The sequence below is a fragment of the Marmota flaviventris genome, chromosome 1 (genome assembly GCF_047511675.1).
Source record: "Marmota flaviventris isolate mMarFla1 chromosome 1, mMarFla1.hap1, whole genome shotgun sequence".
Classification (NCBI taxonomy): Eukaryota; Metazoa; Chordata; class Mammalia; order Rodentia; family Sciuridae; genus Marmota; species Marmota flaviventris.
The window spans coordinates 201,648,839-201,666,610 of record NC_092498.1 but is presented as its reverse complement, the minus strand read 5'-3'; the positions used below and the strand labels follow the sequence as shown (position 1 = coordinate 201,666,610).

At 43.2% G+C, this 17,772-nt stretch overlaps 1 protein-coding gene across 5 annotated transcripts in view; it reads right to left on the bottom strand.

The window, feature by feature from the left end:
* Nucleotides 1-17,772, bottom strand: part of Znf197 (zinc finger protein 197) — a 118,815-nt gene that overhangs the window by 82,084 nt on the left and 18,959 nt on the right. The window contains exons 1-6 of one of the 5 annotated variants that reach the window (XM_034636301.2): nucleotides 12,481-12,702; nucleotides 10,490-11,027; nucleotides 6,663-6,828; nucleotides 4,833-4,924; nucleotides 4,391-4,517; nucleotides 135-2,591 (exon numbers count right to left, since the gene is read on the bottom strand). In XM_034636301.2, coding sequence (XP_034492192.2) covers nucleotides 1,138-2,591; nucleotides 4,391-4,517; nucleotides 4,833-4,924; nucleotides 6,663-6,828; nucleotides 10,490-10,912 — 2,262 coding nt within the window. In that variant the 5' untranslated portion in view covers nucleotides 10,913-11,027; nucleotides 12,481-12,702 and the 3' untranslated portion in view covers nucleotides 135-1,137. Of the gene's footprint in view, nucleotides 1-134; nucleotides 2,592-4,109; nucleotides 4,117-4,390; nucleotides 4,518-4,832; nucleotides 4,925-6,662; nucleotides 6,829-10,489; nucleotides 11,028-12,480; nucleotides 12,703-17,772 lie in introns of those variants that run through there. The other 4 variants (XM_071600380.1, XM_071600378.1, XM_071600381.1 and 1 more) reach the window with 4 other exon arrangements.

Here is a 17,772-nt window from a genome sequence, read left to right as displayed (position 1 = left end):
AGAAATACCAGTAATAATAAGATTTCTAGGAACATATACAGAGATATCAGTGAGACTTTTGTATATGATAGTCCATGATAGGATGCACTTTCACCTTTAGAAGCTTGAAGGAGAGAAGAAACTGCATAACTCAATTCAGAGTTGAGGTTTAAAACTTATTTATTTAACAGCTAGTATAAACAAACTATTATCTATATGCTGAAAGATATAGATATATACTTGACCTCAATGAGCCAAAAGTAAGGGGGTATGAAAGTAAACACTGTGCATTGAAAACATTTACAAAGCAATTTAACACAGTTACACCTGATAGCACCAGTCATTTAAAGCACTGAGGTCAAATCAATAGATGTTTAAGAGGAATAAAGAAGCAGGTGAAGAAAATCCTTAAGACATGAGATAGATTTTTGAAGGTTATGAAAGAATTTTAGATTATCAAAAAGGAAGAAAAAAGCTTTCTAGGCAGAAAACACAGATGATAAGCTACAGGTGGCAGAAAGCTTAAACAGTACATGGAGACCACAGCCAAGAGGAAGAGAAGGAATCATAGCTTGAAGAATGCCTTTGGGAAATGATGAAATGGGGGACCTAAAATACACAGATATTACCTTTGTCCTTGAGAAGCACACAGTCTGATTGTGGGATAGATAAATAAAAAATGAGATAGACATTAAAACAGCTTAAAAAAATAAAGGAATAGGGAAACCAACAAGTAAATGAAATGCATAGTCCTTACTTTCCCAATAATGGAGAAGGACTGCAGTAAGTTATTCCCAATTTGGTGACTCAATGAAAATTGACAATGGTCCACGTAGATGAAAGGTTCCAGGGGAGATCAGGATGAACATGATTCTTATAAAGAAAGCTTCAAGTTGGGCACAGTGGTACATACCTGTAATTCCAGCTAATCCGAAGGCTGAGGAAGGAGGATTGAAAGTTCAAAGCCAGCGGGAGAAACTTAATGAGACTCTGTCTCAAAAATAAAAATTTTGAAAAAGGGCTAGGACACAGCACAGTAGCAGAATGCTTGACTAGCATGTGAAAGGCCTATTACCATTATCAATACCCAGTATCACCAAGGGAAAAAAAAAAAACTTCACTGAAGTTCCTTATTCTCTTTTTCAAGAAAACCATGCCTTACGATGCTGAGTGAGGCAGACCTGAGGGTTTCTCTCCAGTGTGAGTTCGCTGGTGGTGATTAAAAGTGGAACGCTGACTAAAAGCTTTCCCACATTCAATACATTCATAAGGTTTCTCTCCAGTGTGAACTCTCTGGTGCACAATAAGCTGTGAACTGTCACTAAAGGCTTTCCCACAATCATTGCATTTGTAGGGCTTTTCCCCAGTATGGGTTCTCTGATGTACCATAAGGCTAGAGCTGTAACTGAATACCTTCCCACACTCATAACATTCATAGGGCTTCTCACCAGTGTGGATTCTCTGGTGTATAATGAGGTGAGAGTTTTGATTGAAGGATTTTCCACACTCATTGCATTTATAGGGTTTTTCACCTGTGTGAAGCCTCTGGTGCCGAATAAGGCACTTACTTAGACTGAAAGCCTTACCACACTCACTACATTCAAAGGGCTTTTCTCCAGTATGAATTCGCTCATGGTCAACGAGTTGAGAATTCTGACTGAAGGCTTTCCCACATTCACTGCATTTGTGTGGTTTCTCCCCAGTGTGGAGGCTCTGATGTCGAATAAGACATTTACTCCGACTAAAGGCCTTGCCACATTCATTACATTCATAAGGCTTCTCTCCAGTGTGGATCCTCTGATGATCAATAAGATTTCTGTTAGAACAGAAGACTTTCCCACACTCAGTACACTTGTAAGGTTTCTTACCAGTGTGAAGGACCTGATGTTGGACAAGATTTTTACTCCGACTAAAAGCTGACCCACATTCCTTGCATTCATAAGGTTTCTCCCCAGTATGGGTTCTTTGGTGATCAATGAGTTGAGAACTCTGAGTGAAAGCTTTTGCACATTCATTACATTTATAGGGTTTCTCCCCATTATGAAGTCTCTGGTGTTGAAGGAGATGGGAGCTGTGCCGATAGGTCTTCCCACACTCACTGCATTCATAGGGTTTTTCCCCAGTGTGAGTTCTGAGGTGAACAATTAGCTGGGAGGTCTGCCTGAAGGTCTTACCACACTCATTACACTCATAGGGTTTCTCTCCAGTGTGGATTCTCTGGTGGCCAATGAGGTGTGAACTCCGATAGAACACTTTGCCACATTCATCACACTGAAAGAATTTCTGTCCCTTTGGGACTCCTTGATATTCCTCAGGACTGGGGGATAGATTTGGATGTTTCCCTACTTCCTTATAATCCTCACATCTGTCTTTTGTGGAGTTCTTCTTATCCTCATCTGTTATTTCAAAAAAATTGATTTCCAAACTGTTCCCCTCTTCATCTGAGGGCTGCCCTTCCACCTTCCTCAAAGTATCTTCACAGACATCTTCAACTTCTGGTCCCAGAGAAGTGACCCCAAAGAGTCCCCCTGGTGACCTATCAGATGACTCTGATCCTTTAGAAATGGTCTGCTTTGGAGTGAATTCAGAACTCTCCATCGTATTCTCACCTGCTGCCAAAAGAAAGAAGAAAATAACCTTTACTCTCTTTATGCCCTGTTCTGGAAACAGAACCAAGAGCTTAGTGTCAAAAAAAAAAAAAAAAGTCACCTTTATGGTTAAGGAATAAAAGAACATCTTGAGAAGGGAAGAGGAAATAGGAAATATCTCAATTTGTTAATTTTTTTTAAATTCAGGATAGAAAAACAAAAATGGAAGAGGGTAGAAAAAGAGATACCAGGACAGACAAGATGTTGAGCCAGAACAGATAGATAGACAATCAAAAAGCAAGGGCTGAGGTGGCAAAGCATAGTACACTCTTCCAGAAGTTACTATGATGCTGTCTCCTGGGTAAAATGACAAACTCTACATTCCTTTCCAACCATGGCTACCAGAAAAGATGTTGGGAGAGAGAAAGCTAACAAACACTTCAAGTTAAATACAAGAGAGAGGGCAAAGATAAGAGTGAGTTGGTGAGAGATTATGTTGTGAGAATATGACTAGGAAAGTTTATAAAAAGGAGAGATTCTGTATGACAGGACAGTGACAAGATGTGGGTATGGGTTCAGAAATACTGTGGAACAGTGTTGAAGGAGATGGCAGAACTCAAAAGTGGATAGGCTGGGTCCCCAAGCAGTGAATGCTAGGAGAAAGTTCTGTACTCCCATGAAACCAAAAATTATCAATAATTTCAAATATGAATTAAATGCCTTAAAGATCTTGATTTTTTAGAATAAGGAAACTGAAGAGTTGAGCATTTGCCTTGAAATCTTGGGAAAGGCACAGTAGTATAGGTTATCATTAAAAACTAGGTGAGTTCCCTTCAATCCTCTTTTAGCTATGGTTAGGCTATAACACCATTTAGCATATAGAAAATCACAAGATGATTCTCATGTTCACCCTCGGACAAGTTGGCTAGTGTCATAAGTTTGTAAATCACAGGATCTAACCTTCCCTGGTTTTTGCAGAGAGAGAAATTCATGCAACCATACTTGGCAGCAAGTGACCCTGGGCATTCCACCCCAGATGACTGGACCAAGGCCAGGCACAAGGCCCAAGTACAATTTGTCTGTAGGTTAGTCATTAGATTCTGCTGCGGCTGGGCCAGACACTACCAAAGTACAGATGATATTTAGTGGCTGTAGCAATTAGAACCCTCTCTAAGTAAATTTTGTCCTGGAAACTGAGCAAAATTATAGCAACTAGAAGTAAGACCTAAGGCTGAAATGATGCATGGGCCAAGTCAAATCATTAGAAGCCACAATAAGAATGTATGAGGAAATCAAAAACAGAATTGAGGAACTATGATGGGGATAAAAGTTTTAGAGTAAATAAATGGGTCATAGTGGGAGAAGCAGAGAGGAACCAGACACAGGGAGTAGCTATGTTACATTCATATTGGACCACTCATGTAAAATTTATTTGCCTGTGATGCTGAGGCTTCTGGGCTGTCCTGGGATGTAGCTCATTCTTCTTGAGGCTGTTTCCTACATTCTAGTCTAGCTGATCAATTTGTTCTAGGTTCCCATTACTGTAAGCCTTAAAACACATAGCTCTTTACTGACCATAGACTGAGTGACTCTCTATTCCTTACAACTTAGAAAATCCAAACTAGCCACCATTTAGACATCAAACATGATATAACGGAAATATTGATCATTGTTAAAGCTAGGTGGTAAGTGCAGCAAGGTTCACTATACTTTGTTTGGAAATGTAAATGTTTGTAATAAAAGTCAAAATAAAAGAAAAAGAACATAGCCAAGAAAATGTATAAAATGCAGACTCTTAAGTTAATAGGAAAGAAAATCATTACCCAGTGAGTTCATGATGCTGTAGTTTTCCAGTATTGTGTTCCGGTACAGGGCTCTCTGCCTGACAGCAGGGCCTTTCCACTTCTTCTGTGTACAGTCCACTGACAGGTCCTCATTTGTGGCAGTCTCCTGGAATAACAAGCTTCTACTGCTCAGGTAGAGTCCCAGGCTGAAGGGCAGAATCATCAGGGTGTAGATGTCACAGGGTACTGGTTCTTGGTGGGGAAAGGGGCAGGGGAAAGGAGTTTGGATGACTCATTGGAAAGGCCAAGTCCAGGGCAAGACAAAAATTCCTTAACTACAAGTAGGAACCCAGCTCCAATGTAACAAGTTAGGCAAGAGTTATAGTAGCTGGCTCTTATGTGGCAGTCTCACAGATAAGCTCTAGACATTCTTGGGCCAAAGGCACAGGAACTTGGAAAAAAGAGAAAGAGCCACACTCACCTGGGCCTTGACCATCTGAAGCACAGTGGCCATTACTTGGTCTCCTGAGTTCCCCATCTGGGAATGAGCCGGAACTATAGATGCAAGTTGAGCTGAGGGAGGAAAGAAAGCACTGAGTGGGCTGATTCCAGCCCCCAGCTCCCATAAGAACTATATTCCCAAGGAGAGGATTCAAGAGAACCCAAGCAGCTCCATGCACACTGACTCTTTTTTTTTTTAAATTTTAATATTTATTTTTTAGTTTTCGGCAGACACAACATCTTTATTTTTTGTATGTGGTGCTGAGGATCGAACCCGGGCCGCATGCATGCCAGGCAAGCGCGCTACCGCTTGAGCCACATCCCCAGCCCCGACACTGACTCTTGGCTCTCCTCCTAAAGGCTTTATCCCAAGTGTGCTGTGGCTGTTCCCTGGAGGGCACAGTGAGAACTCCCTAGTCAAACTAAGAACTGGGTTTGCTCCTAGACTGCACTCTCCTCAATTTCTCTGAAGGAAGCCGTGTCTGACCATGTTCTCTCTGCAATGGCTTCCCTATCACTGGCCAAACCTGATTTCCCCTCAGGTCTCTGGTTCCTCACGTCCAGCTGTCTCTTCCTGTTCCTGCCATGTCATTATGGACACCCTTGGAAGCCCAGCCCAGTGTTCTTTTTTTGTCCACAAGCTCACTGGCTCTCATACTTCTCACTTCTCCTTTCAGACCCCTATCACAGCTATGTATTGGGCATTTCACTTTGATCTCTGAAGATACCTTAAATTGATTTTCTAAAATGCAGTTTCTTACCACCTTCCTTTCCTGATTTCCCACATTTTGTCCATAAGTCCTTCATTGAGAAAAAGCCTACTATTCCCCCATCTATGAATTTGTCCATTCCTGTATTTCTCAGACCTATCCTTTTCCATGTTACCCACCATGTTCAGGTAGTTATTTGCATATTTTACTGCACTAGTCCTCTATTGAGGCTCCATATAATTCAATACACAATATTCCCCTGCAGCTGTGTAATCCTCCTGAGAAACTATTTCTTCAACCACCCCTCAATTTTGGTAGCCTCGATGTCAAAATTCCAATACAAGCAGGGCTTTGAATTCCAAATACAGCTCTCCTTGACTCCACCTCAATGACTGCTGAAGGGTCTTTGCCTAAATCCTCTACTAATAGTCTACCACTTTCCTCTTGCCTTCACTGTTCATTTGTGAGAGGATCAAATGCCAGAGATATCACTCATATATATCACTCATATATGTCTTATAAGGTTGACTTTTTTTACACATTCGATTAACTCCTTGCTACATACATAATAACTTAATTTTGAGGGGAGGGGTAGTGGGGATTGAACTCATAGGCACTCGGCCACTGAGCCACATCCCCAGCCCTATTTTGTATTTTATTTAGAGACAGGGTCTCAATGAGTTGCTTAGCACCTTGTTTTCTGCTGAGGCTGGCTTTGAACTCTCGATCCTCTGTCTCAGCCTCCTAAACTGCTGGGATTACAGGCGTGCACCACCACGCCCGGCTACATAATAACTCTTTTTTTAAAAATTTGTTTTAATTAGTTACACATGACAGTATACATAATAATTCTTTAAAGATAGAGTACTATATCTCTTTGGTCCCCAGCAGTGTGTTTCCTATGTGCTTGAAAAAACTTGCTAAATGCACACATGATTGGAGAATAAGTACAAGGAACAGATGAGGTCATTAAAGGAAGGAGGCCAGATAGCAGGGCAATGCAGGATTCCAGTAGGTGTGAGACGTAAAGATGAAGGAAAGGAGACCCCAGCGGACAGATGAGAAGTGCAGCTTGAGGTATGAGTTGGGGATATGAGTACCGAAATGCCCATTGGGGAGGTGGTGTGCCCCTGGGTCATGAGGAGGTTCCAGGTGGGCTCCAGGGGCTGAACCCCCACTGAGAGGTGAGGTAGGAGATTCCTCTGTTGTACCCAGAACTGTTGTCTCCTCCATATGTACTTCCTGTTCCTGTGCTGAGGCTGAAACCTAGAGATAAGGAAATATAATTTGGGTTCAAAAAGAGCATCCTTGAAGGTACAGAACCCAAAACCTCTATGAAGCCCCCTCTAGGAAGAAACCCAGGGAAAGAAAAGCCACAGTGTTCTTCTGACAAAATCTGAAGCTTGCACTCCTACTTGCTTGCCATCCCTCTGTTGAGCCTCTTGGTAAGAGCTTGAGGAACAGATTCTATAACCATTTCCACTCGGTATTAGGTCTTCAGACACAAATTTGCTTACAAAAAACCATCTAGAAATGTGAGCAAGAATAGCAATTCAGTACATTCTCTAGGGCCTTAGACTACATAAGAGAACAATAAGAAGTACAGAAGAAGTAAGAAATAACAGGCATGTGACACCTGATTACACAAAATAGCTACTGAAGCTGACAGATGAAACAATTCCCCAGAACACTGGACAACAAACCTTAAGAAAGCTTTTCCAACTTCTTTCAAAGTGTCTCCTCTTCAGAGAAGTCTTCCCTGAACACATTAACAAAGCAGGGATAGTCATTCTCTTAAATTACCTAGTTATAATTTCCAGATATATGTAATACTCTTTATCTTATTTACATTCCTACTGTCATTTTTACCCACTGGAATATTAAGTTTTGTGAGTATAAGAACTTTGTCTTGATCACTAGCTCCTAAAGAAATGCTTGGCCCAACACTAGTGTTCAATTAATATTTGTTGACTGACTTCCCCTTGAAATGTTGCTAAGGGTCTTTATGGTTACCTGCAAATTCAGTTTTCAATATATTCTACCTCTCACCAAAAATTGATATTAAAAAGTCAAATAAGGTCAGATAACATCCATCTTTAGAGATCTTGAAGACACCTTAGAACATAGCCATTTTATTTCTAACCTGCGCTAGTCACCAAACCAGCTCCCCACAATCTCATGGTTACTATTTTTAGCAGTACTTGGAGCAGAAAACACAAATCATTATCTATAAAAAAAAAGTACATTTATGCTGAGTGTGGTTGTGTATGCCTATAATCCTACTGACTTGGGAGTAGACACAGGAGGATCACACATTCAAGGCCTGCCTCTGCAACTTAGTGAAGCCCTGTCTCAAAATAAAAAGTAAAAAGGAATGGAGAGGTAGCTTAGTGGTTAACTGCCCTGGTTTGATACCCAGTAATGAAAAGTGAAATTTTTAAAAAGTGAAATTCCCTTGATCTGGATGTATGAGACAGCATGAAATGAAAATAACTTTTTTAATAAACCATGCCAGATTAGCTTCTTGGCAACATCTGCTGAGATGTCAAGGGACTCGTCCTTTAATACATCTCAACAGTGTGGTTCCCAAGTTCTTCACTGGAAGGTTCTTACAAATAGGATTCACAGCTTTTCAGTACAGTAGCTATGGGTCTGGGCAGATGATAGAACTTAACTGCACTGTGTTAACACAACCTTGTGATTTGCTGACAATTAAATTCTAGTACACGTCCAATTCCTTATCAGGGATGTATTGGTTTTCTTTCCTTGAAAGCATGAAAATCTCATTTCAATTTCCATTCTAAATTGGTATTCTACAGCAAGAGACTAGAGAAAGATGTAGTGGCTTAGAATGTAGGGAGGCAGAAAATCTTGGTCCTGACACTTGGTGGTAATCAGCAATAACAATACTTTGGCTAAAATCAATGCTTACTAGATGCTTAATCTGGATAAGCCAATCAACCTCCCTGGGCTTACTTCACTTTTCAAATGGAGATAATGACTGCTACAACACCAATTTTGTAAGCCTCGTAGGAGCTGAAATAAGATACAAGACACAAAAACATTTTGTTAATTGTATGATTCTGCTGCTCCACAGGAATTACTCTATAACTCTCTCCAGCTCCCAAGGACATTCATGTCCATGCTCTTCCTCCAGCAATAAAGTGACTTGCTCCTGATGGGAAGAATGGCTCTGATTTGCCCTAAACTTCCCTAATCTCCTCCTGGCAAACTACCCTAGAAAAGTGTATTTATTCCTTTAGTCATTCTACAAACATTTTATGAAAGCCTGCTAGGAAAGACAGTCTTGCCCTCATGTGTTCACGTCAGAAAATATAACACTGACCAGGGACCCCAGGCTTAGGCTGGAGCCATGAGTGTTTTGCTCCTTACCTGTTAACCTGAGCTGTGATGATTGATTTATTCACGTATGCTTACTTGTTTACACAAAGGAAATGACAGCTGACAACAAATTCAAACAATTATGCATTGACTGGACAACATTAGTCCCAGGACTCCAATCACCTGGGATGATTAGGTAGACATATTTATAGATATGCAATTATTTTTTAAAAAGCACTGAATAAAATGGCCTGCTGGGTATTTGGGAAATTTTTTGTACTAGTTTTCCCTGGTAAAGTACAAAGAGGTAATGTTGAAGGGATGAAGGGGAGCAGCTAGAAGCTCAATAGGAGGAACTAACTTAATGGTGTCATGTGTCATCTTGGCATTCACCAAACACTAATCCAGGTGTTGCTGCAAAGTACTTTGTAGATCTGATTAAAGTCCACACTCAGTTTACTTTAAATAAGGGAGATTACCCTAGATGATGGATGAATGGGCTTGACTTTATCAGTTCCAATGCCTTAAAAGCAGAGCTGAAGGTTTCATGAAGAAAATCTCTGCCTGTGCACTGCAGCTTTATTCAGCCTATACCGGAGAGTTCCAGCTTGCCCTTGTTGATGGTTTCCCTGTGAATTTCAGACTTATCTAGCCAGCCACAATCACATTAGCGACTTTTCCGCAATAAATCTCTTCACAGACACACAAACATCTTCTACTTGTTCTGCTGTTCTGGCTGAACACTAACTAATACACACGGTTACAGATGTTTTTAGCTCTGTGGTCCTACAAGTCAGATTTTCTAATGTACCATACTTCTGACTCTTTCCAACTATTGCTCTGGTTCAAGCTACCTTGGCCTTAAATTTGAGAGAACCCCAGGAAATAAAGAAAACTGAAATTAGAATTAAAGAGGTAAAAAGATGCCAGTTAGGCCAGGTACACTGGTACACACTTATAATTCCAGTTAATGCAGAAGAATAATAAGTTTGAGGCCAGCCTAGACAACTTAGTGAGACCCTGTTTCAAATATTTTTAAAAGGGCTGGTGATGTAGCTTAGTGGTAGAGTGCTTGCCTAACATGCATGAGGCTCTGGATTTAATCCCTAGTACTGAAGAAAAAAGTCCCCAGTTGGGCTTGGAAAAGCTAGCAAAAGGAAGAACTAATCAAGAGGCCCTGAAACATCATTTCTCATAAAGGACCTAAGAGGCAGGAAGAGAAAGAACTGACTTTGAGAAGTTTACAAAACTAATGAGAACTTCTCAAATGAAGGCCCCTTCTCATCTATCCCCATATTCTAACCACTGTGCAGATCCCCTGCCTGCCAGGAGTCCTGTGTGATCTCCAGGCTATAGCCCGGCTCACAGCATAGTATTTCACAAAGTCATTCAGGGCTTAGCTGGGATTTGCATTTTTGTTTATGGACTGGAGCACAAAATTATTTATCCTTTCTCCATGGAATAGGTTTGGAAATCCTAAAGGCAAATCAGCCTAGAACCTAAGGAACAGAGGATGCCTATTCCCCAAGCTAACTCAAGCACTAGAGAATGTTTTCCAGATGCTATTCTAGACTCCACTGTTTACCTCTTCCTGTACACTGAGGTGTCTCTGGAAATCCTCCACCACAGCCACAGCCTCCTCACCACTCTCAGGGTGATGAAGCTGCACCCAGGTTCGGAGCTCCATAGGAAGGATGCTCAAGAACTGTTCCAGCACCAGTAGCTCCAGGATCTGCTCCTTGGTGTGAACTTCTGGCATTAGCCACCAGCGACAAAGCTCCCTGAGCCGGCTTAGTGCCTCCTGAGGCCCAGACATCTCATGGTAACATAACTGCCTAAAGTGCAGCCTGAAGATTTCACAGACAGGAGGGTGGTTCTTCGGGAGACTGCAGCCCGGTCCCCTGGTCTGGTTCCCTGGCTGCTGCTTCACAATCAGACACCCAGCCTGCTTCTGGAAAACAGAGCTCCTGGGGATGAGGCCTAAAGTTCCCCTGCCTTCTGTGGTCATTATGATTCCAAAGAGAGGCTTGTTCCAGTTGCAGGTAGTCCAATTAAAATGACAGACTACAGTTCAGATCTCAGGAGATATTTCTTCAGGGTTGGGGAAGAAAGTGGAGTGTCACCTACAGAAACATCAAGAAAGAAATCAGAGTCTCAGAGTATTTAATTCCAGGATGATGACAGATCCTCCACATAGTTAAAAAACAAAGTTCCAGGAAAAAGAGCACAATGAGAACCATCTCTCTATGCATCTCTTGGGACCTACTTACCTTATTAAACTTTTAATCCCATCATCTACAGGATAAAACCTCAATGTCTATGCCTGGCATTCACAACTCTTGGCATCCCAGCCAACCCCCTGCCTTTTCCCCATGTATGCAGACTAGAAAAACTGCAATGGTCTCCAATGTGGGATATGCAAGATATCCCAAAGGATGGGAGGGGGAGCTAAGATGTAATTTAAGTCCTCTATTTATTTATGCTTTATAGTATGTATTGAAATTTGTATAGTAGTACATATCTTTAAATTATGAATAAGCCTGCTGGGAGTGCATGTTAAAACTTACTGATAGAGGTGCACACTAAAATTTGGGGCTAACACTGTGGAGAAACAAGTTGAAGCCACATACACTTTCCCTGTTTTCCTTTTCTCAATTTCTAACAAACTGTTACTAATGCTTCCAGACCCAAAACAAATACCATTTTCTCATTAAGGCTTTCCTGATTGCCCCCTTAGGAAAAGAGCTTTTCTTGCTGTACCTCTCATTATGATACTGTATTTTAACTGTTCTATGCGCAATTCACCACTCATGCTCTCCAAAACTGCTGAATGGCCACCAAAATAAAGGAACCAGAAAATTCCAGTCCTTTTCTAGTCTTCCCTACAAAGCTTTCCTCTCCAGCTTCAGACTGGTTATTGCCTCAGTGAACCCACAGGGTGTTTTTCACTCAAACCTCTGACAGATCGCTTCTTTACACTATAATCATAGTTTACACGGGTCTCCCTCAACCACCACAACCACTCCTGGGAAGATTCACTGGGAGGACTCAAGGGCAGGGCTGGCTTCCAGGCATCTTGGTACGTGTGTGTACATGGCACATAGGAGCGCATATCTGGTAAACCAAAGAATGAGGTTCATTTAGCTGATATTGAAGTTTGGGGAAAACGTTTGTCCAGTTCATACACTGTAAAATGGCTATTTGAAAACCAGCACCCAGGTGATATCTAGGGTGTAAATGTTATGCTGCCCAATCACCATGCTCCCGAATCCCTGGGTAAGCTATTTTTCTCTGGACTTCAATTTCCTCAAAAAGACAAAGATGGACTTATCTGTGAAGTCTACTGAGATTCCACACAGGTAGAAAGTGCAGGCCATTTTCCTGCTTCCCTGACTGTTCGAATGTTCAGCAGCGCATCTCAAATTGGGCTTTTAGCGTTTCCAAGTCACAATTCACGTTTGAAATGCCAAGGCTGGGTCGGACCCATTTCTGACGCTCCTTATCGTCTCGCGGTGCAGGGCTGGGCACACAGTACCTACATCTCCTGTTAGACCAGGCTTCTGCAGCGCCGCTCACCTGGCCACGTCTGCCCTGCTCATCGTTCCGCCGGCTCCAAGCCAGACGCGGCTGGTCAGATGACCGCGACAAAGAGGCAAAGAAGCGCCTCCGGAGCGCCGCAGGGATCGCGCCGCCCCAGGCTCTGGCCACAGCAGCGCGGGTCCGGCGACCCCGGCGGCCGACCCTCCGTCTCCGCACCGGTCCACATACGCGACCACTAAGCGCGGACACGGTACACTTTCCCCGGCCCAAACAAGTGAAAATAATGGCCGAGTCGGAAGTGAGAGAGCCCCGCTTCCGGCCTCTACGGGATCCCGGAAGTCTAGTTGGGAGGTGTGCGCGCCCTCCCAGGCGAGAGTTGGGGGAGTCCTGGGCGGGGTGGTGTGGGGCGGGGCCGCCAGCGACTGGAGCCAGAACCTGGCGCTCCTGAGGCCTCCGGCTGCCCACATCCGGTTCTCAGGCAATTCAGTGTAGGGGAGAGCTTTGCTCACCCCAGTTGTGGCCCTTCCCCTCCTGGTGACCTTGGTGAAAGAGTCGCTGGGTCTGTTCACCCTATCTGAAAAGTGCAAAACATAACTCATGCCTTACGGGGCAGGTAGTAGTGCACGAGTACACTCGCGACAAAACAGAAAGGCTGGCATAGTCTCAGCATGACCAGTTAGACTGTGTGTTATAAGTAAAGACATAGGCCCAGAAATGTGGTTAATGTTTTCCTGAGGCAGTGCCAGAGAAGGACAAAGAGCAGATAAAAAGTAGGAAGGTATGAGGACAATTTATAATCTGAGATGCAATTGTCTTGTTTTGGGGGACAAATGTTAACCCAGATGTATTCTTCACCTTGAAGAATAGTTGACATGTAAAACTAGGAATGTAAACACATCCCTAGTTTAACATGATGGAGCAGGCCTTGGAGGCACAATCGCTGGGTGCAATGGCATAGAGAGAAGGACAGAAGATAAGATGGACCACTTCCAGATGGAATTGACTATATATTTTTATGTATCTCCTCATAGCCCAGTAAGTAGGTTCTTTATGGGATCCAAAGTAAATAGTCTCCTGGGCTGTCCAGGGATCAGCAACATCAGGAGGAGTCCTGGGCCTACCTCAGGCTCTGACATCTGTCCCTCATATATATGTGAAGGCAATAATAGAGACAAAGGCAGGGGAAGTCCTACCTCAGAGTTTTCACAGGAAGAGACCTTTGAGAACAGTCTTTGTCCTCTGAGCCTAACTGTGATCTTCTGACATCAAAGTCACCCCTATATTTGGAAATTTCACAGGCAGTGTCTTGGAAGAAGAGATATCTTTGAAGAAGTGTCTGAGAAATTCCTGGAGAAAAGGGGGAACTCAACTCAGGACCAGAGGATTCTTGGCATTAGATAGAAAAAAATTTTCATTACTCACTAAAGGCGTAGATAGACAGATGTTTATTTAGGAAAATAGATACATATTCAAGGGAGAATGGGGACAATCTCAAAAAAGACAGCAACCCATTGATGTGGGATGTTAACATTTATTAAGGACATAGGTCAAAGGCCTGAGCCAAGGGCATGTCCCTCAGGAGTTGCAATTATTTGTTTGTGTGCTTTCTGCATTTCCATGGTTTATGGGAATTTCCTTTGAAATTCAGTATCTTTCTCTTTATTCCCCCAATTCCTATCTAAGGAGGTCAAGGCAGTCTGGGTCTATATGCATGGCATTGCGGCTGGATATAGCCTATTGGTCCATCAAAGCCTTAGAGGTCCATGGATTTGCTTTTTTTTTTTTTTTTTTTTCTTTTTTTGCCAGTTTTGTGTTTTATTGCAGCATGGCACTCAGGCATTTATTGCCTAGTTTTGTAGAGGATACAGCTGTTCTTTCTGCTGCTGCTTCTTGGTCCTCAAATCTTCCTTGTGCTTGTTGATTCAGTGGCATGTAGCTCACATCTTCTTGGGCCACAGGTCCAGCGGCTTGTACTGCATGCCCTTGTAGAATTTTCTGAGGTTTTTCTTTCTGAGTCTGGCTAATAATGGGAAGAACACCAGGGATGGATTTGCAGACAACTTGAGTCTTGGAGAGCTTGGATGCTCGTTGAAAAAGAACAAGGCCCAGGGTTCTTGAGCAGGAATTATTTTTGGTACTGGAGATTGAACCCAGTGGTGCTTAACCACTGAGCCACATACCCAGCCCTTTTTATTATTTTATTTAGAGACTGGGTCTTGCTGAATTACTCAGGGTCTCACTAAGTTGCTGAGGTTGGCTTTGAACTTTTGATCTTTTAGCCTGCAAGCTGCCAGGATTACAGCATGTGCCACCATGCCTGGCAGGAATTCTCTTAAGGACAGGTCAAAAGCTGTCAGTTCTTTTTTTTTTAATTTTTTTTTTAGTTATAGATGAACACAATGACTTTATTTATTTTTATGTGAGGCTAAGGATCCAACCCAGTGCCTCACCCATGCTAAGTGAGTGCCCTACCACTAAGCCACAACCCCAGCCCCAAAAGCTATCAGTTCTTATCTCCAAGTTTCTTTGACCAAGTGCTGTCCTGCAGTTCTGGCTGCCTAATGTAGGAGATTCCTACATTAGGCAATGCACAGGCAATAATAGAGGGTTGTTTTTTTGTTTGTTTGTTTTGTTTTGTTTTTAATTCCTCAGAGGTATTTCATGCTCAGCTAGTTGGCTTTCATTGTCTGTGATGGCTGGAGTCATCTAAGCAGCGTTTCTGGACTTCAGAAAAAGCTCATCTACGTTTGGCATTGTGGGCCTTATCTACCACAGATGAGGTGGGTCAAAATAGGCAAGACATGCCTCACTATGCTTCCCATATAACACTTTGGGAGACCTACATTTTGGCCAAAAATGACCTTGAGAAGGCTTGTAGTAATTCTGTAACCTATCCTGATTTTTATTGGAAACCATCACAAAAAGTTTGGAATGAGAGCTACCACACAAGGAACCCAAGTTCTACTTTTCTAATGCAAAATACACTATCTAACCCAAACCTTGAAGCTCTACCCATGATGCCGTCTATTTTGGAAAAACACAGTCTTGGTGTATTCTTTTGAGATACCTATACCACTCACTATGCTGCTCTACATCACTATTATCTCCTCTTCTGTGTTAAGTCCTACCTGGGTAGGGGAAGCTTTGAAAAGTGTCCCCTTAGGGACCATTTAGATTTAAGAAGACCACAAAGAAAGGAGCACAGTCAGGTCAGTGGATTTGCTGCCTGCAAACTACTCAGACCTCTGACATCATCTTGGTGGACATCCCTTTTCAACAGTCAGAACATTCATGTACACCCTAAAAAAAGTTGGGGTCTTAGACACCCCAAAGGAGGTTTGCTGATATAGGAAGAAAATCTCAGCTACCTTGCTTCAATGGGAGTGGATGGGGCCCAAGCTCAGCAAGGAGAGCACAAAGACTCTCCTTTCATCTCAAAAACTCTTACTCATCCTTTAAGACTTAACTGAGAAGCCCCTTCTCTGGGAAAATCTTCTTTGTACACCTTCCCAACCTAAATTAGGTACCTCTTCTTTTGTGCCTCTGCAGTAATCTCCCATATTCTTGTCATGGACCTTTCTTGCCATACTGTATTTACACCGACTTATTACTACAACTCCCTTACTGTAAGCCCCATGTGAGCAAGTCTCTTTAATTCACAATCAAGTCCCTAGGTGAAAGGACACTCGCAGAGTCCACGCAAAGTCCAAAGATCACACCACACACCAGAATTCCACTCGAGAGATTTATTGTCAGAGCAAACTGACAAGGCTTTCCCTCCAAGAAGAACAGCAGCAGGTGGGCACTCACAGGGCAGCTTTATAGCCCGCAAGAGGAATTTCACAAGCATACTTTGGGGGTCATGGGCTGGGATGGCATTGACCCTTTAGCAGGCGCAGGCTAAGCAACATTGCCTTAAGATCTCTAGATAAAATGGCTCCTAAATTGAAACTTAGGAGTCACTAGATAAAAATGGCTCCTGAACTAAAATGGCAGGTCTGATGCCAATACCAGCTGCTAACTCCACGCTTTGTTGGATGTCTTGCTTTGTTTTGTTTAGGAGGAGAACTCCTTAGGAGGAGAACTCTATACAGCCAGGCCACCTTTGTTTCCCTGATATCCAGCAAAGAGCCTAATTTGGCCACCAAGAAATGTGTCCTTGATTAAAGCTTCAAGGCTGAGAAGGAAACTGATAAGTCTCAGTCATGGCAAGTTGCCTGTGATATCCAGCTACCTTGAGGGATTTGGAGAGAAAGAGACAGGAACAACTCTCATATCTGTATGTCTGCTGTGCACTCCCAGAGCCTGTGTAAGACAGCATCATTAGTTTGCAGGCGAGGATCTGGAGGCTTGGCAATATTTTGCTGGCTGAAAATGTTAAGGAAGCCCTTGAATTGAGGTCTTTAGACCTGCCCTCTTCTCCCATTGCTCTGACTTTTTCATTCCTGTTTTTTAATTCCTTCCAGATTTCTTCCGCAGGGAGGATTAACGATGTCACAAAACGGGGGTGGGGGGGGTGGGGGTGGGAGTGTGTTTTCTTTATCCACTGGCCTCTAGGAACCCCGCAGAGACCCAAGCCCAGGTCTAAAGACCAACGAGATGCGCAGACCTCCGACTTCCTAGACGAAATCGGAAGTTTCTCAAAGCAAGCGAAAACCGCGGAAGGATTCACTTCCGGTGATCTTATGTTCAGGACTTCCCTGGCCACTGCGGTTGGGGGCCTGGGGATCAGGGTGGGGAGTTTGTGGATGTACTGCTAGAGTCCCCGGCCTGGGGATACCTCCTCCTCCCCGTATCCACTGCTGGTGCTGGTATCGACTCCCTCTTGATACAGATGGGGCGATGCAGCGAGAGGTGGAGACCAGCGAGGGCGTTTGGCGCGGGAACTTAGGCTTCTTCCTTCCAAATGAGTACCGCAAGCATTCTGTGTTTCCCTGTGGGTTCAGTCCCAGTGATCTTCTGGGGTTGGGGACAGATCTGAAGCATCCTACATCCAGTACCCTGTTCTGGCCAAATCACCCTCTGGGGCCTGTCGTCCAGTCCCCCACGCTCTCCACCGGTCTTGGAGATGCAAATCTGTGAGGGGGAAGGAACATTTTCTGGCCGCCCTAACCATAGCTCTCCACCAGCTGAGTTGTTACCCCTTCCTTTCTTGCCAGTGGAGAAACAGACCCACAGAGAAAAAGGAACCAGGTCTCCTGCCTCCCACTATTAGCAACCTTGTCTCTTTGTGAGCCTGTTTTCAGTGAGCTTGATTTTCCTAAAGCATAGCTTTGGTGTTGGAAATAATAAACTTGACGTAATTAGTTGTAATCTATCAGTTTCTGG